This window comes from Mercenaria mercenaria, chromosome 5 (assembly GCF_021730395.1).
Source record: "Mercenaria mercenaria strain notata chromosome 5, MADL_Memer_1, whole genome shotgun sequence".
Classification (NCBI taxonomy): domain Eukaryota; kingdom Metazoa; phylum Mollusca; class Bivalvia; order Venerida; family Veneridae; genus Mercenaria; species Mercenaria mercenaria.
In genome coordinates this window covers 9,522,906-9,542,248 of record NC_069365.1, presented here as the reverse complement: position 1 = coordinate 9,542,248, position 19,343 = coordinate 9,522,906, and the positions used below count along the sequence as shown (strand labels likewise).

The following is a 19,343-nucleotide window of genomic DNA, read 5'->3' as shown; positions in this document are numbered from 1 at the left end:
AACACACACAGGTTTATTTACAAGATGAACTTTACTAAGAATCGATTCAGGTATAAATGCATCAGCTTCTTTAATAATTTTGTCCCACAACAAACTTTTAAACAATTTACACTTCTAAAGCCGAGCTGTTCTATATTACATCAACCTAACCACTCCAGCTCCTTCTTAATCTTCCACATTCCTCTTTAACCCGATCTGCTTTTTTTCAATTACCCGTTTCCCTTTCTGAAAAACATTTCCCAGTGCTCCAATTTGATCTCTTTGATTCAGTCTTCCCTTCTAAGTATATTAGAGTATTTATACCTTTTCTTCAAGAAATAATTACATGTATAATTATAACCATTTTAAAAGCATGTCAATCAGACTGTCCATTATGTATTCTATAACCATAAACAACAGATGTAAAATCAATCACAACTGGGTATGTTCGTAAATAAATGACTGGTTAACATTTCTGAATAATTATTAATGAAAATTCCAGCGACAACAATAACAGAATAGTTAAGGTTCTGTTGAGAACTTTGCAATAATAGTAAACAAAGTCATTTAGGCCAAAACTTAATGGCTAAAACATAAACAATGACATAAACATCTAAACAAAATGATTAATACTTATAAGAATATTTTTTGTTTTCTACCATAAACAAGATTAGCTGAAATAAACACAATGATAAATCAACTGAAATCAGACCTGCGCTCTATCATGGCAAGTATTTGTGCCAACCATTTAATTACGAGTTTAACTGTATGCCAGGATCGATGGTGGCGAGTGATTCAAAGATACAATCGGAACACTCATTAACCCTTAGCCTGCTAAATGTCTGAAATGGACTGGTCCATCTTTCAGTTTAGACAGTACCATTAACTGTTAAAAAGGGTGCTTACCAAAACATACTGACTGAATGGCGAACAGTGCAGACCATGATCAGACTGCACGGATGTGTAGGCTGATCTTGGTCCGCACTGGTCGCAAAGGCAGAATCACTTGCCGACAGCAGGCTAAGGGTTAAACTACAGTCTTTAGGCTAACTACCTGTATGCCAGGACATTTCCATTAAATTAAAGTTATTATGACATATGGTCTAAACACGTAACAACTGAAAAGAGTGTTTTATTAGCCGGCAAAATAGATAAAGTTGCTGCGAATTTCAATATGAAGTAGGCAATGACTGCCTTTATTTGATTTTTGATGGCTAGATTTTTACTAAGCAGATCCTTATCTGCGTAAAGGCAGCTACCTGCTTGCTCGGAGGATGATTTGCAATTCAACGTGGGCGTGTCATTTTGATTGGTTTATCTTTTGGGTGTAAAGGTCTATAGTATGACCAATTTTGCTACAACTGAAAGTTATTTTTGAAATTTTGGTTGCTGATTTTGAAAGACATTTTTGGACCCATTGTGGTTTTGGAAATTTTTGAAATTTTGATATACCTTCAGTGAATATCTAACTCAAAGTCCACAACCTGAATTAGAGTAAGTAATAAGCTGTGAAGATTTGAAAAGGTCAGTTGCTTGACCAAAACTGGATTAACCGGATTTGAATTTTATAAGACTTTAAGATATAATTAAAATAATTACTTACATATATAACATAAGAATAATTTACTTCAGATGAATAAGCAAATTGCTCTAGCATAGAATTACAATATAAAGAATACGACACGAACAAAAGCTGTCCAGTAGGCAGAATAAGGAAATCTTAAAGTTCATACTTTTACTTACTTTTACTCCCGTTTTAAACCAAAATCTTGACAAAGGACCTCAATTTTTGTATTTAAGTTGTATCCTTTTTATATATTTGGACATTTCAATTTTTACCCATGGACCCCATTAGAAATAAGCTTTTGGCTTAATGGGTTATCCATAGGATCATAGTACAATTTTTCTTAACTCCCTTTTATCATAAGTAAAAGTACGCTTTGATATTAAGTTTTATATGCAAACTGTCTGACATGTTTTAATTTTTATAATATCTTGTTTTAATGGAGATTCTTATTAATTGCAACTTTTGTCTGTGATACTTAACTTAATCGTTTGTCTTGTATGTATTGTATTGTGTACTATGTCCTAAAATAAATAAATAATAATACATGAAAATTAGTTATTAGGGAAAATGTTTTTATTTATTTTGTTTCGTTTTACCCGGGATTTATCCATATATTCAATTTGTGTAATATCAACGGAGAATATATACCAGTTCTTTGATATCTTATTAAGTGAAGTAAGGCAAGATAATTATGCTTTGTATGGTATTCCGTCATCAAACTGAGGCGGTGGCACCTGTTGGTTAGCCGCTGTATATGCAGGCGGAGCCCCGTACGGCGCATGCGCAATGGTCGGTATGTTTTCTAAAGACGGTTGGTCCATGTCGGAGGCATATACATGCTCCTGAATATGAGAAGGAATAACCATTTGACCTTGGTTGTTGTAAACGACCGGAAGTTCTTGTGTGACCGTAGGGACTGGAATCTTCTCGTCTTTCATGTACAAAGGAGTACACATAATAAGACAAAAGAAAACGGAAATGCAACAGAAATAAAAAGAATAATCCAAATGACCATCATAGTCCAATCCGAGCTGATCCAAAAATTCAACCATATCCTTAAACTCATTTCTTGATCTGATACCGAACACAATCACTCCCAGAGCAGCACATAGACCTGTAAATAGAAAGTTCAGAAAACGCATTTAGCAAACGGGGAAATTTAACACATCACAGATATGTTTGTATACTGATAAAAAAAACGATACACATCATGAGCAGTCATATATTAAAATCATTATTTTGTGTTCAGGATTGTTGAATAAAGTCAATTGGTGTTCAGATGCAAGGTAGTTTAATCACGAAGTGTTGGAGGGGTGTCGGGATGTCGAGTGGATGCAGCTGAACGTCAAAACAGTGATTTTATTCAAGACAAAATACTGAGTTTTATTTTATGCTTATTGGTGAAATACTGGAAAATAGCAGTGAGATATAAATCGATATCACTCACAGTGCCGAACTTCTTTTTTTTTTCCAGATAAATTATCTCCTTTGAAATATATATTCTTTAATCACCTCCCTTCTCTGCCTTTAAAATTACTGGATTATACTAATACTCAAGCCATACACGAGTCATGAACTGCTAGACAATCCTATATAGAACAGGCTAGCTATATAATTAAATTTGCAAAAGAAATAATGTTACATTTGTCAGCTTGGTTGCTAGGCCTTGCCATAATTTCATGTAGCTACAGATATATGTGTGTTTCCTCTACTTTTTTCCATTGGTTCACTATCGTGTGGTAGATTTTACTGGCGACAGCACATTTAGTTGGTTGTTGTCTTAGTTAATTATCACAAGACATCAACTCAACCTTACGTAATATGCCAGCATTTACTTTCCCACTCCAAGCCCAGCCAGTTGTGTTCCAACTTCCATGCATTTTGTTATGCTATGCAACTCCTAGATCAATATTTCCTAGCTATTTCTATTGAATCCATGATGATATTTAATTCTGCAGCTTGATTTTCCATGGACATACGCATATTCCACAGTTGTTTAGATTTTTCGTGTTGCTTTTTTTTTAATCTGACCTTCAGCTTGTGTTTTGGTAAACAAAGCAAGCTTCCGGTTATTCAACGAACTGACGGATTGACCCGAAAAGATTTAATTATGCTTCTACTTAACTACCGGCATTTGTCAATGTCTCTGTTAGACGCGGACTGTGTATTTTTACACAAAATATTTAAATGCAGTTTTTGTTTGTCGCCTTCTGTTTTTAAAAACAAAATGGCGTCGTGTTGATTTAATGAACCTAATCACCAATATTCCATATTAATGTGCCTACGTGTCCATGGTAATTTAGCGGATGTATCATATGTAACACGGTAGCTTAAATAAACCCGAATTTCGTCATAAAATATTGGATTTATATGAACATTTATGCACGTAATAAACAGAAAATTCGTTGATCTTCACAAGCTAGCATAAAATAAAAAGAAAATTTGTTTGTTTGCAGTGAGATATCGAAATATATCATCACCGATAAGGGAGACAATTCTGATATTTTCACTCAGGCTCCGCCTTCGTGAAAATATTCAATTGTCTCCCTTATCGGTGATGATATATTTCGATATCTCACTGCAAACAAACAAATATCCTCTAGCTATGTATTACTTTGAGAACTTTTAACTAGTCGAAACATCAATTCAACGACCAAATTTTCATATCCAGGTTATGCACTAAATGCATCGCTGTTACGAAGACAGAAAAACTCAGACAGTCGCCTTTCCAAAGTATTTTACAATTCATGGACTGTGATGTGTTTTTGTTAGATTATATAAGCTAAAGTGAGACCAACGAGTTAGTGAACTGGTCCCTGGTGTGTAAACGGACATGCGTATTAATAATGTCACAACACAGCTGCTCTCAAGTACTTCCATGATTTGTCCATGTAGTACTAATTTTATTGTATGAGCGCTGCTGTGAGAAAACCAACGCTACGGTTTTACGACAACAAGGATCTAGGTAAGTGTACATCCATACTGTTCGTTTATATACACATGCTTACTGTTCATTTATCAATTTCAGCGCATGATGTAGCTAGGCAACTAATAAGCGAACAGTATGGAACCAGATGAGGCTACACAGATATGCAGACTGATCTGAATCCATACCGGTAGTAAAACTCAACGTTGGTTTTCGAAAAGCGGCACTCATATATTCAGCTGCATTGAATTATTGTCTAATTTCTTTTGCGTTTTTTTTTTTTTTGTTTTGTTTCGGAAAGATCTTTTATATGGTGGTTGGTCCAATATACAACATAATATGCAAGTTAGTACCAGATGACGCTCAAAAGGGAGAGTGCAAATCTACGGATCATAGGGTTGCGAGTTCGTTCCCCGGGCGGGGCGAATGCTCTCCGTTACGATTTGATAACATCGTTCGTTCTCCACCTCTGATTCATGTGGGGAAGTTGGCAGTTACTTACGGAGAACAGGTTTGTACTGATACAAAACCCAGGAACACCGGTTATATTAACTGCCCGCCATTATATTACATAACTGAAATTATGTTGAAAAGTCATGTTGCGTTAAACCCAAAACAAGCAAAGTGCCAGATGACTGTGTGTATAATTACACAATAGTATGGAGTAATGATAAAACTTGCATTATCTGTTCATAATTATGATAGTATTCCGAGTGCATTATGTACCGTTTGAATTCACTGTAAGGTCAATTACATGCTTACAAGAATCATACCCCTCCGAAGAATCATAACACCGAATAAACTGCATCATTTCCGTCGTAAACTACAGCCCACAACATTTTGTGGGTATTTGAAACGTGTATGTATAACAAACCGACTGGCGCCGACTTTTTGCCAATAAAACATAAATGTTCGAAAAAAAAACAACTAGCAGAACGCGAAATAGATGACAGACTCGCTGCGATGTCATCGTGTATCCAGCTTCCAAAGTTATCAGGAAGCAAATGGTCGCTGCACGAGAAATCGTGTATGCCTATAACTGTTATTCAATTGTGCATCGAATAGCATTCGCTGACTTTTTATTTGCAGTAATATTAGGAACACACGTATGAGTTGATTTTATACTAGATCCATCATAACCGGAAACCACAACAGAATCGAAGGGTTATGATTCTGGAGATTACCGGGCGTGGTTTAGCTCCCCTTTCTGTCATTATTAACAGACGTGCAGTCAGTGTAAGAGAAAGATATTTGCAAAAATGTATCAAAATGAGAAAGAAGACTGAAAACAACTGTTGAGCAATATTTCAAAAGTCAAGGTAACATTTCTATAGCATATATTAATATTATTGAACTGTTTCGGCTAACCTGTCCTGCAAATATATGTCTGGTTTGAATTTTAGGTTGTTCGTACGTTATTGTGCTATTTAATTGACCTGTCAAAACATGTTCCCGGCTTTCATGTTAATCTTATATAGGCTCGGACAGAATATAATAAAAGCCGGGTCCATTTTTTGACAGGTCAGATAAATTGGACAATACGTGCTTACCGTTTGCTGCTTTCCTAAGTGCATTATTCTTCATCAGACAAATGTATCAGGCTGAAAATACTTCAGGCCTGACCAGGAACCGAACCCGGGACCTCTCACACCTAAGGCGGACACTCTACCACGTCGCTATAAAAGCTAGCTCAAAATCAAAGAAGTATAAGTGCACCCTTATACTCTACCCTGCTACATACATTCCTCCATTATAGAAATTGTCCTCGAATTCCAGGAATTTGATCTTCTGTGGGACGTTCAAAGGTGTCCATTCATATCTACTCGTGAGTTATTACGTTGGGCGCCAAATGTAACAGGCTGAAAATACTTCAGGCCTGACCGGGAATCGAACCCGGGACCTATCACACCTAGGGCGGACACTCTACCACGTCGCTATAAAAGCTAATACAATCGCAAGGAAGTATAGTGCACCCTTATATTCTAGTCTACTACATAAATGCATTCAGTTTGTGAAATATTATGTATGCAACATTATAACTTCAATAGTATACATTAAAAGGCATCTAAAAGGCAAATTTCAAGGGAGATGATTTTTATAGAGAGAAATAAACGATCAAACACATTAAATGACGCAGGGAAATATATCATTGATAATAATTTTCAATATTTCACCATTTCAAATAAAATGATACATCAAATGAAAAAGATGTCTGTGATGGCAGACGTCACTACTGTAATGGGAGATAAATGCACAGGAGACTGTGTGTCTATACAACATCATACGTTTACTGAGATGGATCAACAATCTTAAGCCGAAACAACATGAATTCAAAAATCTACCCAACCTGCACCGACAATGATGAAAACATTAATCTTCTTCACTTTTCTGTCCTGCTCCGAGAAGAGCTGCACCAAAGACAATATTCCAGAAATAATATAGCCGACCAGAGCGAACGTTTCCAATGTTTGAACAACTTTAAACAACACTGAAAAGGGAAAGATTACTTGGTTAGTTTTTACATCGACATTTTCAGTATTACTCGTGATTTTAACCGGGACAGGCACGTTTAACTTTAATTTATGGGAAGTGTCTCATCTAAAATATAATCTGTAAAATACTGATACCAACTGACATGCATATAAAGTCGGTACTTAATTACTTGGAAATTTTATTCCGTATTTTGACTGTATCGTGACTAAACCAGATTTATAAAAGATTTTTTTTGCGTTGGATGTTGCACTCGAAACTCTCCTACACAAGCTGGTACTTCGCCTCATGCTGCTGGACTTATACTTCTCCAAATCTCATTTGAACTTTAGGAATGATTTCCTTTAAAGAAAGGAAAAGGAATTGACGTAAGTTATATGACATCATTTCCGAAATAGTGCACGCGCGCTTTGACAATTACGTCTTTTCTTAATTGTTGTTGGGTATTATCTGCATGTTCGAAAATACCCATCCCCGCACTATAGTGTTCGCGTTCACTCGGTGAAATATATTTCGATCTTACACTAAAACAAACAAATAGCCTCTATATATTGCTTGTACATATCCCATACGTCCATGCTTGGTCGCGTGAAAATGGGGCAAACAGACTTAATCAAACAGACACTTTTGTGCATGAAAATCGGTTTAACTTGCTTATAGAACAAGTAGATTAGTCTGAAATTGTATGTACTATTCAATATTCAAGTGTCAAAATACTTAAAATGGATTTGTTAAACATAATGACTTGGAATGTTACTGGTATTATGTCCAGTGCATCATACCTAGGGGACATACTTAAATCAAAACAAATTGATATTTGTGGTTTATCTGAACATTGGCTTTTCCCACACAATGTATATTTCTTTAACAGTATTACAAGTGATTATAATTACCATGTTGTATGCGATACAGACTTAACGCTTTTCAGCAAGAGAAAAATAGGTAAAGGGGGCGTTGCTATAATGTGGCTTAAAAAATATGATAATTATGTTTTACCTCTATGTATTGATGATGACCGGATTATCGGTATACAGCTACAAATTTCTCCAGCGCAATACATATTTATATTTTAAGTATATTTCCCTTGTATAAACTATTCAACTAGTGTTTTTACAGAATATGTTGACAAATTGTATGATTTATATAATATGTATTCTGGAAGCGGGATAACTCTTTTCATGGGCGATTTTAATGCTAGGTTTCAGCATAATGCGTTAAATGGACGTGATTTATATTTCATTAACTTTCTGTCAGATTGTAACTTAAAGGCAGTCAACACGTTATCGTCGTGTATTGGTGCTGATCACACATTTGTATCTTACGACAATAAGTATAGGTCTTTAATTGATTATATTTGTGCACCGGTAGAAATACTAGATTTGATGAGATATTGTGAAATTGTAGATGATGACAGTTTGAATGTCTCAAGACATAGACCTATTATAGCGTCATTCCATAAATATGTAGACTTTTCTGTTGAACCTACATGTGATATGTACAATGTAAATTGGAAAAAGGTAACTGATGATGATATAATGTATTACCAGTCTTTATTGCTATCTGATAGTGAGTTTGTAAATCTTGAAGTGTGCTGCCCAGAGAGAGACGATTTGGACACTATATACTCTAAGTTCACAGAGAAAGTGTTGAGTAGTGCTAGACAATCTCTTCCGCGTAAACACTTCAAGCCATTTCTGAAACCCTTTTGGAACCACGAACTTGCAAAATATCACAGACAGATGAAATCTTTCCGTGAGTCATGGTGTCGTGATGGCCGGCCGCGTAATGAAGCCAGCATTAGTTATGCGAACTACAAAAACTCTAAGCGTGTATTTAGGCGCATGCATCGAATTTGTATTGAAAATTATTTGACATCTATTGACCAAGAGCTTGATAAAACAGCTGAAATAGACTCTGATCAGTTTTGGAAACTAGTACGACATAGGAAAAAGAAGTCTCAGTCAAAAATGTCCTCTGGAATTAAATTTCATGATACTGTTGTCAGAGACCGAGAACAGTTAACAGAGCAATGGGGTCTATATTTTAAGTCGTTATATTCACCGGCAGAATCTCAAGATTTTGATGAACAGTGGAAGTATACAGTTACTACGGTTGTTGAAAATACTTTTAATAACATTAAACCAGATGAACATGTGAGGGTTTTGCCAGATGATGTATCCAAAGCAATCGAAACGTTACCAAAAGGAAAAGCCTGTGGTGAAGATAACATTTCATATGAGCATCTCATTTTCGGTAAAGCTATGATCTCTAGTGCCTTAGCAAATATGTATACACGCATGTTACGACACGGATATATACCAGACTCCTTAAAACGTGGCATTATTATTACACTGCATAAAGGCGGTAATAAACGTAAGGACGATCCGAACAATTATCGCGCTATAACACTGTCGTCATCTGTATTAAAAGTCTTTGAAATGGTATTGTTAGCGAGATGCAAGGATAAACTAATAGACACGTTAAGCCGGCAACAGGGTGGCTTTCAAGAAAAACTGGGATGTTTAATGACGTCCTTTGTTTTACGTGAGTGCATTTATTGAATTCTTCGAAACTTTATGTGTGTTTCCTTGACGGCAAACAGGCTTTTGATAACGTATGGCATGACGGACTCTTTTACAAACTGATTGAAGCTAATATTGATGTTGAGCGCAAATAACCAATCTGCGCTATTTACCAAACGCGCAGCGCATATAACAAATTTTTGTACGTTGGTTATATGCGCAACGATTTACCAATCGTTGCGCAGGATAAATTTAATCTGCGCGATTTACCAAATGCGCAGCGCAAATAACAAATGTAACTTTATATATCAGAAATTTGCATTTCGTGTTTGATAAATCATGCAGTTGGTCAATTTATTAATAAATATAGATGTCAAATGCTGAATATCTTGGTACTTAAATTATGTGTCATAAATTTGTTTCTACATCAGTAAATTCACGGCAGTCGGTCACCAGGTTTCAATACCTCCGATCTTATACAAGATGCAATAAAACCCAAACATGCGTGAAGGTGTGATTTCCTCCAGCTTGCACACGTCGTCCTCTGGTATGTTTTAGGCTATTTTTATAATTTTCTACTTCACCCGAGCACACACTTAGCAAAATATCGTTTTTATTATATTGAAATATCTTGAAATTTCACAATAATATTCTTTTTACCAACGGGAGCATATCTCTCAACATGTCTAAGATAAAAGATGAAATAAAAAAGTCACAGAATTAAAAGAAAATTCTTACAGATCTTATCTATATTATTATTGTTATTTTATAGTATAAAATCGATTGAATAAAGAGTAGGCCTAATTTTCGTAAAAACGTAAACGAAATTTTATATTTTGTAGCTGCACAAGATATGTGTTCGGTGCCCTGCGCTAAATGAAAATCTGGAAATTACTCTGATAATTTAAATATCTTTTATAAATCATATTAACTTTTACTTAGATTTACGATTACAGACTAAAACTATAGTTTTTTTTACAAATCTAAATGGATCTATAATGTTACACCTGTAACTTGCGTGGGAGGGAGGTCCTGCGCTAATAGCAAAGTTTGAAATTACACTGTGTTTCAAATATATTTCATTCATAAAACATACTATTTATGTAACTTTTAAATGAATACTGTAAAAGAATGATTAGAAAAAGAGTGATTTCTGTCATAACGAGAACGAAATATTACATTTTTTATCCGCGCAAGATGTGTATCTGCGCTAATAATAAATCTGGAAATTACTCTGATAACTTGAATATCTTTTATAAATCATATGAACTTTTACTTTGATTTACGATTACAGACTAAAACTATAGTTTTTTTACAATTCTTAATGGATCTATAATGTTACACCTGTAACTTGCGTGGGAGGTCGGTTCTGCGCTAATAGCAAAGTTTGAAATTACACTGTATTTCAAATATATTTCATTCATAAAACATTACTATTTATGTAACTTTCAAATGAATACTGTAAAAAAATGAATAGAAAAAGAGTGATTTCTGTCATAACCGCGCGGGTTACAGAATTAAAATTACATTTGTCTTTGCAAAAGCTACAACTTTAGTCTGTAACCATAAAACAAAATTAAATTTAGCATGGTTTATGAAAGATATCCAAGTTATCAGGATTATTTCCAGATTTTTTATTAGCGCAGGGCCGATATCCCGCGCAGGATACAGATGAAACAAAATATTCATTTGGCAAAAGCTACAATTTCAGCCTGTAATCACAAAACAATGATAAAGTTAGCATGGTTTATAAAAGATATCCAAGTTATCAGGATTATTTCCAGATTTTTTATTAGCGCAGGGCAAACACATCTTGTGCAGATAACAAATGTAATATTTCGTTCTCGTTATGACGGAAATCACGCTTCTTTCTATTTTTTTTCTACTCCCAAAACATTTTATGAAGTTACATAAATAGTATCTTTTAGAATTGAAATATGTTTGAAATATCGGCGTCAGTTCATAATTTGCTATTAGCGCAGGAACAACATCCCGCGCAGGCTACGGATGAAACATTATATTCAGATTTTCAAAAGCTACATTTTTAGATTGTAATCGAAAAACGAAGTAAAAGTTAAAATGGTTTATAAAAGATATTCAAGTTATTGGAGTAATTTTCAGAGTTCTATTAACGCAGGACACACATCTTGGGCACCTACAAAATGTAAAATTTCGTTCACATTTTGACGAAACTTATAAGTTATTCTACCTGTCTCACTATAAAACATTAAAAAATGATATAAGTATAAAAGATCTGTAAGAATCGTCTTTTAATTCTACTTATTTTTGTTTTGTTTTTAATCTTGGCCATGTCAAGAGATACGCTCACGTTGGTAAAAAAGAATTGCGCTTTTTCAATATGATGAAAAAAGCGACATGGTGAATTGTGGTAAGTGTGTGGCAATTCAGTCTTTTATGTAAGTCTCCTTTATGTTCTATATCCGGTATAAAATGACTGCGTGTGATCGAATGAAATAAAAATACTTTAGTTATAAAAAGAATAGAGAGGACGATGTGGCTATCTGAAGGAAATCACACCTTCACGCATGTTTGAGCTTTATTGCATATTGTATCATACTGCAGATATTGAAACCTGGTGACCGACTCCCGTGAATTTACTGATGTTGAAATAAATTTATGACACATTTTTAAAACCTAGATTTGCAATATCAGTCTGTAATTGTTGAACAATGTAAAAGTTAGCATGGTTTATGGCAGTTATTCATATTATCAGAGTAATTTCCAGATTTTCTATTAGCGCAGGACACATCTTGCGCAGCAACAAAATTTCGTTCACGTTCTGGCAAAAATTACTCTTTTGTACTACAAAACATTAAAAAATATCAATACTATCTGTAAGAAATTATCAATATATATTTGAAATATCGGTGTCATTTCAGGATTTGATATAAGCACTGGATCGACATCCCGCACAGGCTACGGCGTTTAAAAGTTAAGAAAAATAAATAAAAAAATAAATGAAAAAACTTGTGTTATTAAATATACTTTGAATATTTTGTATCATTTTAAAGTTTTTTAACACCTATGACAAATGACTCTTAATACCGTCGTCAACAGAAATTTTTAGTCCATAAACTACCAGGGACGTGAGTATCTCATTGAAATTACCGCACAAATACGCTCATTTACTTTAAAAAATGTTTTTCTTGTTCTTTACAAATTAAGCACAGTCAATTCACACCTTTACGCGTGTCTGATCACCGTCAGTTTTAAAATTAAACTGTTTTATGTAGGCCTACAAGTCTAACCCTCTAATGGTATTCAATTTTATCGGGAGATATCATCCATATGTTAAAAGCGCAGACTCATTTACCAAACGCGCAAGACAGTTACCCTGCGCATATAAGAAATATATAAGGTTGCCCGATTTACAAATCGTTGCGCAGATAACAAATTGGTTATTTGCGCTGCGCGATTTACCAAATGCGCAGATTGGCTATATGCGCGTAACATTGATACTACTACTCTAATAGCCTTTAAAGATATGTACTATAATGTGACCAGCCGAGTAAGATACCAAGGTTTATTTTCGAGCATGTTTCCGGTACTTCAAGGAACTAGACAAGGGGGGAAAAGTTCACTTCTGTTTTATCTTGTTTTTATCAACGGTCTAATAAAGGATCTTGAACGCAGTGGACAGGGAATGTGTATTTACAACATGAACTTGTGTTCTCCTACAGTGGCCGATGACATGTTGCTGGTGTCTTTCTCTAAATATGGCATGGACAGTATGCTGGACATTTGTTATAATTATGCACGGAAGTGGCGATACAGATATAATGCAAATAAATGCGGCATCATGGTGTTTAACAACAATACGAATTGCGTTGATTCGGTTCAGTCGTTCACCCTTGGTCGTGAGACTATTCAGGAGGTTGAATGTTATACACATCTTGGGCTTATAACGGACACGTTCCTTTCTACCTATAAACCAATATGTAAAGCATGTACGAAACTTCGTGGAACATTCTTAAATATTTCGAGTAGTGGAATCCATCCTGTAGCATTAAATCCTATTACGTCCAGAACTATATACAGATCTATTGTTATTCCGAAGTCACTGTACGGGTGTGAATTGTGGAATATGTACTCAAAAACGGATATGCTTAAACTTGAACGGGCGCATAGATTTTGTCTGAAATTTATGCAGCAGTTAAGGCAGAACATAAGTACAGACTTCTCGTTGAGTGTTATAAACCTCAGCTCCATAGAAACAATGATTGATTTCAAGAAACTCCAGTTCTTTGGGCAATTGTGTCGCCTTCCGTGTCAGTATCTAGCTAAACACACATTTCTTCACCGGTTAACTAGAGTTTTGAATTTTGATAATCAAACTTGTGGTTTTTTGCCTGATATTTACAGAGTACTTCAAAAATACGAATTGTTAGGCTACTTGAAAGCCTACGTACGCACCGGGGTTTTCCCCTCAAACTTGTCGTGGAAAGTGATCTTACAAAAGAAAGTAGTGAAGCCAGATCACCTCAAACGGATAGTAAGGCTTTGTGAAAATAGACCGATTTTAAATACCGTTCTCAATGTAGAAAAACCAAGTCAATTATGGTTGTTAGCAAGGAGAAACCCAAAACTGTTAAACATATGTTCATTTCTTGTAAATTTGATAGGTTCGATGTTGTCTTCACACTTTGTGCAAAGATGTAAAAAGTGTGAATTGCTGTGTGAAGACATTAACGTACATCTGATTTGCTTCTGTCTGAAAAATGCCTCTATACGGATGCAACTGTGGGATTCTATAATAGACTTATGCGGCATGAGAGCACCCACTGTGCCCGAAAGAGCAGTGCTGGTACCTCCTTAATCTCGCAATAGAAAGCTATGAATACTGTCTTAAGTACTACAGTATTACCAAATACATGAAACGTATGATACTGCATGAATAAGATTACGGTAATCATTTATAAAATGTATATGCTGCTTGCAATTCAAATTTGTTATGCTCGTACGTCAGTTTTAATAAAAATTATGTTTTCATGCAAGGTTTACGGTCACTGCCGGGGGCACGACTGTATTGTGTTTCACAAGTACATCTTTTTTCAAACTGATTATGTATATAATTTCTTAATTGATGATCCTGTTGACCAGTGCTAGTTAACTCTTACTGATGCCTTAAAGTGTATGTAATTAGAACTTATGTGACATTGTGTAAACATATAAATATGTGTGGTATGTGTATATGTTTATATAGGATTTTCCATTGACATGTATATATTATGATATTCAATGTTGTATATATGTTCAGCTCTTCAGTATTGGAGGAAATAAAAGAATCTATCTATCATGAGGAAATTTTATATTTTTCTTTCTTTTCCCTGTTCGTTTTCATTTTTATTCCTGTAGTGTACATTTCTTTCTGTTATTGTTTGTATTTACATTTATGTTATATTATTACATACTCATTTATAAACTACATTATTTAAGAAATAATAAGTTCCCAAACGTGGTTTATCGTAGAATAACGCGAGTTTTGAGTTCTTATGCGTAAGAATATATCACGAAGGCTGTAGGCCTGAGTGATATATTGTTTCGCATAAGAACGAAAAATTCGGGTTATTCTACGATAAATCACACTTGGGAACTTATTATTTCGATTCTAACACAACATACTAGTATCAACAGTGTTAGAAAAAAATGGTAACTACTTTTTACGACCGCGCTACGCACCTGGATCGGATGACGTCATTGCACGCGAGTGGTTTATCGCAGAATAACCCGAGATAGATTTTGCTCTAGGTTATAACACACTAAATAGTTGTTGTTCTTTATTCTATATAAAACTGACCTAATTCCAATGACCGCAGCACACATCAGGACCCATTTTAAATTTCTGTAACCTACATTTTCTTGAAGAATATTGTAAGTACTAGCTAAAAATCAAAAGAAAAGTGGGGGTCATGTTTGATGCAAGAACAATAATTTCAGTCAAACACACAAACTGCAAAATCAACTAAAAAATGAGACCCCAAATTATACTGGTGGTGTATGATCTACGTTTTCATGAACAATTTTGTAATGTTGTTATTTCATTATGAAAATGCTACCTACATGTCAAGCATAGATCTGTCATGTGATTTTAGCAAAAAACATGCAAAGAAAATAAGGAAAATAGCTCTATAGAGCAAAAAAACTGAGGACTATTTGTATCCGCCATTATGCGACTACCATTTTTTTTCGCGCCATTTTTCTTTTTAGTGTCTGTATGCCTCTACATATATGTAGGTTTTTTGCTGGTCGTGTTAGAATAAGATTTAGTGGAATACCCAAAAGGTCAATATTTTTCCATATTGACGTTCACATTTCAAATTCGATGTTTCTCATTACAGAGCTGGCGCAGCCGTTCTGCGCATGGTTATAATGATTATCGATAGGAGCGCACGGCAAAATTACGCCATTTTTTTGCATGTGACTGTCCGCACGCATTTAGTATATAATATGCATAATATACTGACTAAAGGTTAGGGTTAGTATTACCATGGTTACAAAATATATACATTTAAGATATTTTTGTTCAGATTTAGTTAATCCGGTATATACCGGAGTCTGTAATACATCACGGGCGCACCAGCTCTGTTTTTAGTCACAGCCTTTCCAACTGGGTTGTGTGACGTCATTTGTGACATCAGTTTCATGTATGTCGTCGCGTTTAAATGTTCTTTAACGACGATATCAATTTTACTCTGGTTTAGGATTTATATAATAATTATCAGTGTAAATGCGTGTGTTATCAAAAGATTATCAAATTTGTATCGATTAGCTTGCCAGAGATTGTAAACATTTAATATTGATCAAGCAAAGTAGCTAGATCTAATCGAGAGAGTGAATGTCGAGAAACTGTCAGTCAACATATAAATTTATCGAATTTGAAAGCTTTGTTGCACTTTAATCAAAAATAGTAGCAACGCATTTTGGTAATCAATACCAAAATTCGGCCGAGTTTTAGTAGTCACTACCAAAATGCGTTACATTCAACGCAATTTGGTAGTTTACAAAAATGTAGTACCAAAATGGGTTGGATATGTACACACCCAACGCAAAACAGTATGAATAATTATCTCATGATATACAGACAGAATATTTGTCTAGAATGGCCAATATTATTTCAAAGAGAGTCATGATGGAACTTAGTCGCTCATCCGACCTTGACCTTTTGACCTTGGAAATATAACAGCCCTAGATTCAGTCAAGCAGGACCATTGGAACACAGGTCAGTGCAACTCCAACTTTGACAAAGGTATATTGAGAGATACGTTCGACATTGATAATTGTCAACCAGAGGGCAGAATGTCACCCGAGGCGAAAGCCGAGTGGTGATATTCTGTTTCGAGGGTTGACAATATCAATGTCAAACACGCTGTCATATGATATTTCTTTTATTATATCGAACAAATTTTAGTATTTAAAAATGTTTTTAATTCATTTAATTTAACAGTTTCATATTTAGCGCGGTAATTTCAAGTGTACACATTGAATAGTGACGTCACTACTATATGTGTACAAGGGAGACAATCATTTGGCTAAAAAATTGAAGCAGTTAATTGCCCTTATTTGACATTCAAAATATCAGCGCGGTCACAAGACCTGACCGTCACTTTCGCTTGGTCACGTGTCAAAAAGGTTGAAAATGTTTTTGATAGTCAAAATATCTCTTTGTCGGGTAATGCGATTTTATCATTGTAGACAAAAGAGAGGTATAATAATCACAATTATTTGATGCGTCGTTCGCATGGCCACAAACGCCCATAAGAAATTAGACTGTTTGAGATTAAAAATCAGGAGATTCACGACAAAAGATCACATAAGACGGATTGTATAATACCTTTAAAAGTATATTCAAGAAAGACATGCAACCTTTATCCACCAAAAATGTTTAGAATATTCCTATGTTATTAAGTTGTTTAATAGAGAAATACAGTTAAATAATCCAACTCGGTAGTGAATTTATTCACCGTGAGTTACAGAGGTTGGTCCACTCGTATTTTTGTATACCGGACATAACTTTCTCGTATTTTCACCTGGTGCTGGAAAAACTTTTTTTTTACAACCCGGGGTGTAGGATTGTCATGGGCTGAATGCACACATGTACGCTCCTAAATTGTTACATCAGTTTTAAAGTTGAGGTTCAGTGGTCTATTTTTGTTTCAAAGATATCTGTAGTGGACTCTCGAAATCCCTCACCTTTAAAGAGAAAAATTCTTTTTTGCCGGAATTATTTATCTAAGACCCCTAAAGCACGCACATAATTCACCATTTATGTTCATGTGTGATGTTTTAAGAAATATCAAGGTGGAGGACCCACGTGCCATCCTCACATTTATACTTCGTTTTACAGAATTCAACATTGTCGTGCTTCAAATAAATCTTGGTGGACTCCGACAACACTAACACATTAAAACAACAAAACTGTACAATGCTATTGTATAGGAAGCGTCGTTTGAGGCCCCTTTCACACGCCTAGGAATCTACATTTTGGTTGTTTTTACGAAAACTATATCTCGGGAGGGGACCCCCTCCCCCACCGTTATTATAGGAGACATAGAAAAAAAGCTACAAAAATGCGTTCCATTCCATAATCCTTAACACATCATATGTACCCGTGCAACGCATTTTGTCACTACCAAAACTCGGCGTTGCTACCATTTTGATGTGTAACAAAGCTTAATAGAGTGCCTTTAACCTTTACCCAGCTAATATTCTAAAACAGATGTGTCCATCTGTCAATTTAGTAGTTCCACGGATATTCTCTTAACTTTTACCTACTGAATAGCGAACAGTGCAGACCATGATCAGCCTGCACGCTGGTCTTCATCTGCACTGGTCGCAAAGGCAACAGGCTAAATGTAAAGTAACTACAGTTTCCTGATAAAACATTTGTCGATACAGAAGACAAATGCGCAGGAAATAGTTAATTATGGATTCTGCTGAGAGCGACTAACGTTTTTTATATATGCACGACAAAAACGTGGAGAATGTAACATTTTCCAATATTCAAGACAAATATTGCCAACCATAGTTCTTGTCTTGTTGAAAAAAAAACAGAAGAAAAAGCTTTATACAGCAGCACCGCCCTGTGTACAGGCAATCATTACGGATATTAAAATTGTATTGCTATCAGCAATCGCATGATATAATGTTTTATCCTATTCAGCTCATCTATTACAACGATTGTCGCAGGCATAGATTTCATATATATAGCCTATATTCTCACTCCTTCCTTTGGGAAAACATACAATTTCATTGTTTCTAAATGCCAGCACATGACTTTAGTTTATGGAATAGGGTGTGGTTATTTTTTATTCTCGAAAATAACTGTTTTATAACAATATCAAAATGTATACACGTATCGCTGTAAACAATATCTGAGGAAAATAAAATTGTTAGGTTAAAAATGATTCTGTAATACTAAGATACTGTTTTTAATAACATGAAATACCTGGATCGCCATGTCTTCCGAAACAGGTGCAGAAGCCATGCTCGAAACAAGAACAGACCTGCCAAAGACCCGCGTGGTCCGATCCTTCGAGCCAGAAATAACTTGCGTTTTCGACCGACAGTCGCACAGTTGACCAATTAGGTGTCGAGAAAGCCACAACATGAAGAACAAATGTTAATATTAACAGCACAGTCGCGATTTTCAGTGTGCTTGATGCAGACTTAAAATGTTTTCTACAACTTGCCATGATTTTGAATTAATTCCATATATCTTTACAATATCATAGCATTATAAGCTGGACTTCAGATTCAACTAAAAGTCAATAATATTTTCCCCCGAGTCACATGAGTTTCTTCTTTTAGTAACATGATACTAAACTCTATGGAAACGTTT

At 35.1% G+C, this 19,343-nt stretch overlaps 1 protein-coding gene across 1 annotated transcript; it reads right to left on the bottom strand.

Annotated features, from left to right (window-relative positions):
- LOC123558776 (uncharacterized) lies at positions 1-19,343 on the bottom strand. Its single transcript, XM_045350639.2, has 3 exons — positions 18,951-19,343; positions 6,820-6,960; positions 1-2,660 (listed from the first exon to the last, which is right to left on the bottom strand). Exons 1-3 carry the CDS (start codon positions 19,195-19,197, stop codon positions 2,236-2,238), a joined length of 813 nt encoding a protein of 270 aa, XP_045206574.2. The 5' UTR covers positions 19,198-19,343; the 3' UTR covers positions 1-2,235.

Bases quoted from the DNA above. Each gene is read 5' to 3' on its own strand.
- LOC123558776 (XM_045350639.2), bottom strand. From the start codon at position 19,197: ATGGCAAGTTGTAGAAAACATTTTAAGTCTGCATCAAGCACACTGAAA. The intron at 6,961-18,950 runs GTATTTCATGTT...TTCCCTTTTCAG, and splicing joins CGGAAGACATGGCGATCCAG to TGTTGTTTAAAGTTGTTCAA. The intron at 2,661-6,819 runs GTTGGGTAGATT...TTCTATTTACAG, and splicing joins TTTCATCATTGTCGGTGCAG to GTCTATGTGCTGCTCTGGGA.